Here is an 11350-nt window from a genome sequence, read left to right on the forward strand (position 1 = left end):
AGCAGCAAAAGGTTCCCCATCTGGAGCATGACACCCCCATTCCTTCCCATTGCTGCTGCTCCATCTCCGCTCCCATTCATTGTGCACCCAGCATCCCCCACTGCTGCAGGGCCCCAGCTGGGGGAGAGGCTCCGTGCCCACCTGCACCCCACTGCCCATCTCCTTTATTTTACCCCTCACCTTCATCAGCACCTGCCCCTTGCCCATTCTGCATCTGAGTGTGTGTGTGTCCCCCCCATATACACATATACTGGGCTGTATATTGTATATTTTGCTCCCTGATCTGTCTTTACCAACATGGGGCTGTATCTCTAGGGCAGCACCAGGAGGGCTGGGTATTTCTCTTCCTGACTGGGCTTAGGTCTTCCTGAAAAGTTGTAAGATTATAAATTGGGGTGCCCCACCACCAAATCTCTGTAGGGAATGTGGCAAGGAGGCCATAGCAGAGCTAGGGGACTGAGCTGCTGTGGCCTTTCTTTTCTAGAGGGCATCGGCTCCAGTCCGGCCACAGGGCAGGGGACAGGATGGTTCAGGGTGGTGGGGAATGGGATCCGGTGCCTTTCCCCTCTAGGGGGCACTGGCTCCACTCAGGCCCCAGGGCAGAAGCTGCCAGCTGGCTCATGGGCTGGGGCTTTCCTTTTAGGGTGCACAGGGCGAGAGTTGTTCCCGGATCCTGTGGCCAGCTAAGCTTGGCTCTTGGGCTGGTGGCTAGTGGGCCAAATGCAGCTGATGCTGCTTGGCCCCATGTCTGTGCCAGAGAACAACCCCTCAGGTCCCAGCACTGTGGAGGAGGGTGTGTGGGAGAGCCCTATAGACCCTGAGAGCAGGTGTAGCTCTGGATACAGCCTCATGTCCCCTCTCCCTCCCCTCCCTTTAAATCTGTGCTTCTCCCCTGCTTTTGTTTCCTAGTTTAACCACTCCGGGGTCCAGGGCTTCCACGGCTTCCGCTTCCGCCGCCGTGGGCTCCGCACGCCCGCGCCAGCACCAGAAATCCATGTCTGCCTCCGTGCACCCCAACAAGCCCACGCTGCCCCCCACTGAAAATAACTGTGAGGCCCAGAGACCCAGGCAAGTAGGCAGGCAGGGTGCCCCCTAGTGTCCGCTCCTCGCCCACTTCTTGCGCACCCCTCCCTGGGCCACCGGGCCTGCAAGTGAGTGAACAAGAGGATGCTGGGCCATGGGGCCCAGCAGATGTGGCTCACCCATCTTTGTCCATTGTGGGTGGCACCAGGTGATCCCTGTAGCCAGCACTGCCCAGGGACCACCCAGCCACTCAGGGAGGGGATGGCTAATCTCATGATCCCCTAAAGCCAGAACTGATGGAAGCCTGTTCAGGGCTGGAGTCTCAGCCCTGGGTTAATGTTCCCTCCATATAGCCCCTGCTAGCCGCTCCCTAGGGTCCCCCCCACTAGTTCTCTGCACCCCAGCTGATCTGTGGGCTCCGGCCACAAGGGGAGCCTTAGGGGTCAGCTGCTGGAGATAACCATCTGCTGCACATCTAGCTGGCGGGACAGTCCCCACTGAGGCCTTGTGCAACCAGAGATGGAGGCCTTGGGACAACTGGCCTCCGTGGCACCTCCACTCCTGCATGCGAGAGTGCCCTATCTCCCGTCTCCTCCAAGGCACTAAGGAGCCGCGCTGCGCAGGGAGGGGCCGGGGTGGGGGGCAGGATCTTGACTGACGTGGCTTTTGTAGCTGCCTGTGTCTGCTACACTTAATATTGATACTAATCGTATGTCAACACAGCACTTAAACACCTGTGGCTGGCCTGTGTCAGCTGACTCAGGCTGCAGGGCTGTAAAACAGCAGCATAGAGGTCCAGGCTCAGGTTCCAGGGCCCTGCGAGCCTGAGTCAGCTGACAAAGGCCAGCCACAGGTGTTTAAGTGCTGTGTAGACTGGCTGAGGGATTGGCTGGCTTGGGGGCCAGGGAATGGGATATGGAGTCATTCCCCTCCCATGGGAACCAGGTCTGATCTGGCCCAGGGTGCGGGGACCTGGCTTGCTTAGGGGCATGGGGAGTGGGGTACAGGTCCACTCCTCTCCAGGAGGCACCAGCTCTGATCTGGCCCCAGGTTACCCCACTAGCAGTCTCTTGGATCCATCTGGTCCCCAGAGGAGGAGGTGCCCAGTCTCTGGTTGGCACCAGATGGCACCTGTGTCAGGAAGTGAGTGGATGCTGGCAATCAATGCCCCCTGAAGCCTGGAAGCCCGGGGGGGTAAGCATGTCTCCCAGCACTGCCCCCCTGACTGGATCTCTGCCCCCACCACAGCACTGCCCCCCAGAGGGTCCCGGGGGCTTCACCCTCTGCCCACAACATCAGCAGTGCCATCCCAGAACGCACCAACTTCCCGCGGGGCATCTCCAGCCGCAGTACCTTCCACGCCGGGCAGCTCCGGCAGGTCCGGGACCAGCAGAACCTCCCCTACAACGTACCACCTGCCTCACCCTCTGGGAACAGCCAGGGACGCCGGGGTGCCTCCGGCAGCATCTTCAGCAAGTTCACCTCCAAGTTTGTGCGCAGGTGAGAGCGGGGGAGGGGGGCCTGTGTGTGTCTGTGCCATGCAGGGGGGAGAGGGAGGCGTTTTGCTGCTCTTGGCTCACCTGCTCCTAGAATACCTGCATCCCCAGGCCAGGGAGAGGCACAGAGCATCCTGGGCTGGCAGGCAGCAGGGAGCCCCCCCTGCGCTGCCCTGGCAAGGGCACTTGAGAGCAAGCTGTGTATTGTGCTGTGCCAGGCACTGGGCTTGGCACCCCTGGGCTCCCTGCTGGCTCAGCGCCCCTCTGCGCTGTCGTCTGCTGCTGTCTGTGTTGTGCAGCTCTGATCTGGCTTAGGCTGCCCTCAGCATCTGTGTAAAGTCCTGTATCGCAAAACCACCATGTGCCCATGGCAGGGGGCTCCAGGGTGGAGGGGCACTGCAGAGCTGTTGGGGGGACGGGGCTGGGATAGTGGGGGTTGCTGGTTGGAGTTGGGCACTTGCAGAGCTGTGGGGGGAGCCCCGGGCTGGGACAGCAGGGGGCTGTGGATCAGGTTTGAGGGGCACCAGCAGAACTGGAGGGTAGGGCAAAAAGCAGGGGGTACAGAAGTGGGAAAGGAGCCTTTTCTGGCAGTGGGCACAAAGTGGGGGCACGTTGCCAGTACAAGGGGGCACTTTGAATAGATGCCGAGTGAAGGGAAGAAATGTCTCTCTAGGGCCAGCAGCTGGGTGAGCTGCCCCTGAACACAGGACCGTGCTGGAGGTTGGGCTGGGGTGGCCCAGGGCCTGTTGGTGCAGGGGAGTGTCTTCTAACCCCTGCCCCAGGGCTGCCAGGCTCCCCAGGGCTGCCAGGCTCCCCAGAACCCACAGGGCAGCTGTAAGGCTGCTGCTGGGCCCCCAGGGGTCACTGGAGACCACAAAGACTGGGGGCTTGGGAAATGCCTGGAGTTGGTATGTTCTAGTGGGTTAGAGCATGGGGGAGGGGACTGGGAGCCGGGACTCTGGGGTTCTATTCCCAGCTCGGGGAGGGGAAGGGTGGTGTCTTGGGTGACTCTCTGCTGTGTCTGAGTGGCAGATTCCCCCCCAGTAAAATGGGGCTGATTTCTGGGAGGAGTTTGGTCAAGTGCTCTGAGCTTCACAGCTGGGCAGGCCTGTCCTCAGGCCCAGCCTCTGCCCTGATCCCTTCTGCTGTCGCTCGCTGGGGCGAGGGTTGGCTGCTTCCAGGAACCTGGGAGAGGAGCCAGGGGTCCCCAGAAGCCAACATTCCCCTTCATGGTGGCAGCGCCCCCCTCCTTCTGCTTAGGCACTAACCCCCACTCCATCCAGCACAAGCTGCTTGCTTCTGTTCCCTGCTCTGGGAGGGAAGTGGGGTCCAGTGGGTTGTGGGGGTGGGGCTGGGGGTCAGGACTCCTGGATTCTACTCCCAGCTCTGGGGGGAGTGGGGCCTAGTGGTTAGGTGTGGCTGAAAGTCTTTTGTGCTGTGGGTGGGTGTGTAGGGGCAGTGCTGCCCTGCCCCGTGGCACGGCACCATCTCATCCCCATGGCTCTCCTTTCCCCATGAGCCGGGGTCTTGCAGTGATGCACCCAACGTTCTCCCTTCTCTTCTCTGTTTGTGTTTTTGTAGAAATGTGTCTTTCAGGTTTGCCAGAAGGTAGGCGTCTCTCTGGATTTGTCCTGTCCGTCCCGTACTAACCCTGTCTGCTGGGGGTCTGGGCTGGCGGCCTGACAGCAGCTTAAAGGGACAATGGGCTTATTGGCTCCCCGCCTGGCATCGCCCCCTCTTGCCTAGTGAGCTGGCTAGAATCCCCTCCCCTGAGGGCAGCCTGCTCAGGAGGGGTCACCACTGTGGGCATGTGCCCCTACACCTGGCTCTGAGTCTTCCAATTCCCTCTGCATCCATGGGGCTGGGGGAAGCGTCCCTGCCATCTGTCATAGCCTAGCACCGGTGGCAGGGTGGCATGGCACGGGGCCTGATAGGCTGCACTGTCCCTTTAAGGGGGCCCTGCCTCTCCCTGGTGAGCAGTGCTGGGGCTCTGATCTCTAACCGGACCCACCCCGCCCCAGACTAACCCTCTCCCCGTGCATGTGGCACTAGGAGCGGGGCTGCGTGAGGTGCTCGCCATGCCTGCTAACCTGCTGGGAATATGCTCTGGGGGAGCTGCCAGGGTCCTCCAGGGCTGCTTCAGGGGGCGCTTGGCTGCTCTTGAAGCCGCACCCCCTCCATGCTTCATTCTCAGATCCGCAGGGTTGGCAGGGCCCCCCCTACAGCAGCTGGCAAACATGGCCAGGCTCTTCACCAGCCAAGCCACCCACCTATGGCCTGGGCTGTCACCACTCCCCATGAGGAGAGCCTGGTGTGGGGCCTCCGCCTTGGCCCCACCAGGGAACGAGCTCCACAAGGACCCTTCCCACCCTCACAGTGGTCGCTCCCATGAGAAAGTAGAAAGGATAGGCCCTGTGCCCTGTGGGCAGCGTCAGGCCAGTGGGCAGAGCAGAGGGAGCTAGGAGTCAGGACTCCTGGCAGAGCTGTGGGGGCAGGGCTGGAATAGCAGGGAGTTGGGGGGCAGAGCTGGGGCGGGGGGAGGGCTGTGGGTTGGGATGGGGGGCAGGCTGGGGCAGTGGGCAGGTCGGGATGGAGAGGCCAAGGCAGGGCTGGGGCAGAGCCCTGGACTCTAGCTGCTCTTGGCCCTGAGAGTCTGTGGGGAGGAGGCGGCTGTGCTGTGCTGCATGGCTCCCTGCATGACTGTGCGCCCGTAACCACCCCGTAACCAGCAAAGGGAGCCAGCCAGGCAGCGCAGGCTGTGCCAAGCGGATGGGCTTCAGGCTGCTGTGCTGGGGGGGAAGAGTTGGGATTTGGCTGTGGATTTACGTTGTCTGTCTGTCCCCGCCACTCCTGTGCCCCCTTCTGTGCCATTTCCTCGCTAGCTGTTAGAGCTGGGATCAGGGCCCTGGCGCTGTTTGTATCCCAGGCTGCGTGTCATCCTAGGGATCCCTTCCCCCGAGGAGCAGCAGGTCTCCAGCAGGAGATGGCTGAGGCAGGGATTAGGTGACTGCTCTGACCCCTGGCCCTGGCCATGCGGGGACGCCCATCCCCTGGGACTTGTGCTGATGTCAGCTGGTCCCTGGGTGCCAGGGACTGGGCTTGGGCTGGGCTGTGGTGCCCTGGGTGAGAGTGGGCATGAGGCAGTGTGGGCTGGGGGCCCTCCCCAGGGGAAGGGAGGGGCAGTGGTGAAACAGGGAGCAGCGCTGATGCCCCTAGTGGGACAGGGTGGTTGGTGCAAGGCAGGACTGGGGTTGCCTTAGCCGAGCCAGGGCTTGGCACAGATCAGGGCTCTGGGGTTCTGCTTCCCGCATGCAGGGTGGGAATTGGATGGAAAGTGGGGGGGTTCCCCCACCCCAGACTCCCCTCCACCCCCACCCCTGCCTGGCTGCTGGCTGGAGCCTGCCCCTCTCCCTGCTCCTGGGAGGCTGTGTCCTTGGCCTAGGTGCTGCGCAGAAGGTGGACTCAGAGGACAGTGATCAGCAGCATCATGTGACAGAGGGGGGCACCCCAAAAGGCCATGGAGAAGGGGGTCTCTAGTCAGCTCTCCTCCAAGCACATCTGGGGGGAAAGGAGCGGGGGTGTTCGTAGTGTCCTGGCTCTGAGCTGATTCTGCCTCCTCATTATTGGGAACAGCAGGTGCCAAACCTGTCCCTGCCCCCAGATCTGCTCCGAATGGACTCTGGCTCCGGGGGGAGAGGAGGCCTAGTGGGTTAGAGCAGGAGGGTCTGGGAGCTGGGACTCCTGGGTTCTGCCCCCAGCTCCAGGAAGAGGGTGGGGGGCTGAAAGCTGGGACTCCTGGGTTCTATCCCCAGCTCCAGGATGGGTCTGGGAGCTGGGACTCCTGGGTTCTATGCTCAGGGAGGGGCGTCCGGGGGCTGGTGCCAGGACTCCTCCTGGGCTCTTTCTCGGGTCCATAACTCATTGTGCCATTCTCAAACTGGCCCGATCCCTGCGGTGCAGGGGCCGGGCGCTGTCGGCGAATGCCGGGTACTCATGCCATCCTGGCCCAATCCCTGCCTGGGGACAGGAGGTGAGCACTGCTGCCAAGCGTTAGCTTGTCCTGGGGCCGCTGAATGATGACCAGCAATAATACAACACCCTGCACCAGGCTTACCCCCAGCATGGCCTTAGCTCCTGTCTTCCCTGAGGGGAGAGGAGGCAATGGTGTTCGGAGTCCTACCCCATCCGTTTCGGCCTCTCCTGCCTTTGGGGGTCTCCCTTGTGCCCTAGTGTTGGGAGTCCTCCCGGTGCAGCAGGGCTCCTAGCAATCCTTTTGCCACAGCACCCTTTCCCAGCATGCACTGCTCCCCCTCCACCAAGCATGAGGCTGCTGGAGCAGGGCATGCAGGGAGCTGTCTCGTGCCAAGGCCCAGGCTGAGGCAGAGGGACTCCCCTCCTGTCCCCCGGGAGTGGGGCCATCAGCATTTTCGCTCCCCAGTGGTGGGGTGCAGCCGTCAGCGTTATTGCTCCCCGTCCCCCTCCAAACTAAACTCTCCCACTCTGTTTTTTGAGGAACCCGCATGAGCCAGAGAGCAAAGACCGAGTGGAGACCCTCAGGTGAGAATGGAGCTGCCTCCCTGCTCCCTGGGGCCCCCCAGCCATGGGATCTGGAGTGGGCAACCCGGGGAGGGGGGCACAGCTCAGCCTCGCTTTGCCTGTCTGGTTCTCATTGGGGGGAACCCTGGCTTGGGGCTCCCTCTCTTCTAGGGTCCCCAGCTGGCTGGGGGCTCTCTGGGGGCCTGTAGGTGGAGTGCACCCTCTGTCTCAGCCCTTGCTCCTGTCTGTCCATCTGTCCTTAATACCGCCTCTGTCTCCTCCAGCTGTCAGGTTGGGGGCTGGGCAGTCGGGGTGGGGTGCCCCCGCCCCACTGACACTGTCTCCCCCTTGCAGACCTCACATGGTGGGAGGGGACAAGGAGCGGGATGAGAACCGGGACGCCAAGCCTCGCTCGCTACGCTTCACCTGGAGCATGAAGACAACGAGCTCCATGGAGCCCAACGAGATGATGAAGGAGATCCGCAAGGTGCTGGATGCCAACAGCTGCCAGTGCGAGCTGCAGGAGAAGTACATGCTGCTGTGCATGCACGGGGCGCCCGGCCACGACTCCTTTGTGCAGTGGGAGATGGAGGTGTGCAAGCTGCCGCGGCTGTCACTCAACGGTGTGCGATTCAAACGGATAACGGGCACCTCCATGGCCTTCAAGAACATTGCCTCCAAGGTGGCCAATGAGCTCAAGCTTTAACCAGCCCCCTGCTGCGCTGCACCCCACGTGCCCTGGGCTGGGACGAGGAGATCCTGAGCTGCAGGATCTCCCCACGGCGGTGTGCCAGGGGGCACTGAGACGCAGACCCTCCTCCCTCAAGCTGGGCGCCCGGGAGGGGCATTGGAGACGCTCCTGCCCACCTTGCAAGGACCCACAGCCGTGCACCAGGACAGGGGGTGCAAAAACATGCCTCCTCTCCCCCACTGCTGTGCCGAGATGCCCCCTGGCTGTGCACCAGGAGAGGGGGGCACAGCTGCCTCCCGTGCAGACATGCACCCCCCGCAGTGCATGGGGGGGCCCAGAGCCGCACACTCCTCCCCTTGCAGGATTGTAATTAATTGGAGAAATGTTTATTTTTTGATACCCTGGTGGGGGCGGCAGCAGAGACGGTGGTGGGGAGAGGGCTGGGGGCCAGCATGCCCCCTGCTGCCGCCAGCATGCGGGCTCCAGCAAATCGTGGTACTGCCCCTCAGATGCCTGCCATGCTGGCCAGGAGCTCTTACCAAAAAAAAAAAAAAGTGGTTCAAAAGCCAGAGAAGTCCGGCCCTCTTTCCCACAATGCCTTTCACCCCTCACCTCTCCCACAATGCCTTTCACCCAGCCCCCCTGCAGGTGCCAACTTGCCCTTTCCCCAGGGGGCAGGTTGCTTGGGGCTGGGCCTGCTGTGCTGGGCACTAAGGGCAGCTCCCACAGGCTGGGGCAGCAGCAGGGAGCTGGGAAAGCCAGACCCCACCTTCCTGCGGGTGCCCCCTATTGGGCATTAATATGGGGGTGGGGTTGGCAGCCTCTCCCCCAGCCAGCTGTAGCACGTGGGCTCCCAGGCTGAGCCCCTGCCCTGAGTGAGGATGATCAGGCCCAACCAGACAAGCCCCTCCCCAGCTCTGCTCCCGCTAGGGGGGGGGAAAGGCGGGAGGGGGAGGGGTGCTGCGGCTGGGCTGTGAGCTCCCCCTCCTCTAGCCTGGAGCACTTGGTTGATGGGCTCCCTCTCCCAGCTGCACCCCGTCCCCCTCGGTCTGGCAGTAACTCCCCCAGCTGGCCCATGTCAGAGACCCAATGGGGGTGGCGGGGAATCAGTGCAGGGACTGGCTGGGATGAGGGGGGGGCTCTTGGCAGCAGCCTCCTCTCCCCTGCTGCCTATCCCTTGCTTGGATGGAGGGTGCATCCCCCTCCCCCCCGTGCATCTCACAAGTGGGGGTGGTTCATACCAAATCTCCCCAGTCCCAGGGTGACTTCCCCCAGGACAGGGGTGGGGGTGTCAGGCTGGAGGGGTCTGAGGCCTCTTCCCCAGGGGGCTCTGCCCTGAGCTGAGCCCCTGTCTTAGACACAATAAAGAGAATGTTTTTAAACTGCACTGCAGCTCTGGTGTTCTTCCCCCCCCCAGCTCTAGGACTGGCTCACCTCCTTCCCCCATCCCTGGAGTAGGCTGCCCCTGGCCTGCATTGGGCACAGCTGGACCCTGGGGCATTAGAGGGGCTGTTGGGTGTCAGGGAGCTCTTGGCGAGGCCCCTTCTCTGGATCTGCCCCCAGCTATGGTTCAGCTTCCCCCCCTGTGCCCACCAGCTGTGCCGTCTGCCCCATGTGGGGTGGGGCAGGGTCTCCCTGGGACTGGCTGAGTGGTGGTGAGTGGACCCCCCCACACTCTGTTCCCTAGCAGCAGTGGGCACCGCTGGGGGCCTACCCTGAGCAGTGGAAGGGGTCTAGTGTTCCGGAGTGAGGGAGTCAGGACTCCTGGGTTCTATCTAGCGAGTCCTTCTCCATTGGGGAACTCATGACATCTTCCCCCAGCCCCTGTGCTTGGCCCTGATCCCTGTCCAGTTCCCTGTGCTAGGGGTGAGGAGTTGTAGGAGCCACGGAGTGTCCCATGCAGGGCCCCCCATGCTGGACTTTGGATGATCCTGTCAGTGGGGGCTGGGTTTGGTAATGCCAAATGATTGGGGAGTGTTACCTGCTGGCCTAGGAACAGGAGCTCCTCCCCCTCTCCAGCCATTGGTTCTTGGCTCTGGCTCCCCCTCTGCGGGAGTAGTGGCAGGGGGAGGGGAGGCCTTGCCCACATGGCTGAGGTCCTGATTGAGCCCAGAGCTGCTCCTGTTTTCTGGTTAGGCATTGGAGGGGGGCACTGCCTTGGAGTGTGGGGGGCACAGGTACTTGAAGCCAAGAATAGGCAGGGGAAAGGCAGCAGTTGTGTGGTGCTGGGGGGAGAGGGTCTGATATCCCCCTCTAATCCCAGCTGGCCCTGGCTCAGCAGGGACCCCTCAGCCAATGTTTCAGGGCCTACACTTGCTCCATTTACCACCCCACCCCCCCAACACTGACTACAGGATTTCCCCTGCTTTGCCCCGCCCCCCTTGCACTGGCTGCACTAACATTCCCCCCTCCCCCCCATCGCCACCAGGCTTCTCCATCCATCATAGCCACACTTGTGATGCTAAATAATGTACTTCCCTGCCCCTGGGGGGCTGTTCCTCCCCCTCCCCCCACCTGTATATATCTGTACTGATACCTCGGTTTTGTGAGTGGTTTTTTTTGTTTTGTTTTATTCTGATCAGAAAATGCCTTTTTTTTTTTTAATAAAAAAAAAATCTGCTCTGGCCCCCGACGCTGCCCCCTGCTGGGAGGTCAGGGAATGGGCTCTATGCTGCCCCCTTCTTGGGGGTGGGGGGCCCTGCCACTGCCCCGTCCTGGAGGGCTTTGGCCCCGCTGGGGCCCTGGAGCGGAGCTGCGATTCGATGTAGTTTTTCCAGGTTCTAGATTAAAACTTTCCAGAAAGAGCTGCTGCAGCCTCCTGTTTTGTATTCCTCTGCCCTCCCCCACCCCCGTGTCCCTCCTTCTGCTCCCAGTGGCCCTCCCTAGCCCCAAAGGAGCTGCACAAGTGGGGCTCTCTGGGCACCCCGGAGGCAACTGCAATGCCTATATAAACAGCCCCCCCACACACACTGGGGGGGAGGTGGTTTGGCCAGAGCTTGTGCCGGAGGGTGCTGTAGAAATACTGTTTTTAAGGGGGAGTCTTGGCTCCCCTTGTGGCCATTCTGGGTTCATCAGCCCCACTCTGTGCTCTGCAGCCAGGGGAGGGCCTGGGGTTTGCTCAGCCAAACACATGTTGGGTTGGGCCCCAACGCTGCCCCTTTGCAGGCAGCAGTAGAGGTGCAGGAGCCACAGGCTCCCTGGTGCTGCAGCCTCAACCCACTGCAGCAGAGGCCCCCAGCTGGATGCTCCTAGAGCCACAAGCCTCACTCTGGGCTGTGCCCTGTCACTGGCAGGGCCCCTGTCCCAGGCACCCAGGCTCAAGGGGCTGGTTATACAGGCCCATCCCCGCTCCAGGAATCCAGGGGTGTTGGCCCCCTGGACTGTTCCCACCAAAGTGAATGCGCCTTTCTCAGCCCCAACTGCTGGTGGGTTTGCATCCTGCCCTTGGCCCCACCTGCCTGGCTGCTGCAAGAGGCAGCCACTCTACTGACCCAGCCCCACGGCAAGATGGCTGAGGCAATAGCTCGAATTGGACCAGCTCTGGGGGTCGGAGGAGCCAGTCAAGCGTTTTGAGCTCCAGACGGGAAGAGCAGAGCTTGTCTCT

At 62.0% G+C, this 11350-nt stretch overlaps 1 protein-coding gene across 8 annotated transcripts in view; it reads left to right on the top strand.

The window, feature by feature from the left end:
• The window catches only part of MARK2 (microtubule affinity regulating kinase 2), a 106936-nt gene extending 96386 nt beyond the window's left edge, over window positions 1–10550 (top strand). For 3 of the 8 annotated variants that reach the window (XM_039547456.1, XM_039547454.1, XM_039547453.1), the window contains exons 15-19: window positions 910–1068; window positions 2272–2523; window positions 4101–4127; window positions 7032–7076; window positions 7410–7761. In XM_039547456.1, coding sequence (XP_039403390.1) covers window positions 910–1068; window positions 2272–2523; window positions 4101–4127; window positions 7032–7076; window positions 7410–7761 — 835 coding nt within the window. Of the gene's footprint in view, window positions 1–909; window positions 1069–2271; window positions 2524–4100; window positions 4128–7031; window positions 7077–7409 lie in introns of all 8 variants that reach the window. The other 5 variants (XM_039547458.1, XM_039547452.1, XM_039547459.1 and 2 more) reach the window with 4 other exon arrangements.
• Window positions 10551–11350: the final 800 nt, after the last annotated feature.

The sequence above is a fragment of the Mauremys reevesii genome, linkage group 7, assembly GCF_016161935.1.
Source record: "Mauremys reevesii isolate NIE-2019 linkage group 7, ASM1616193v1, whole genome shotgun sequence".
Lineage (NCBI taxonomy): Eukaryota > Metazoa > Chordata > Testudines > Geoemydidae > Mauremys > Mauremys reevesii.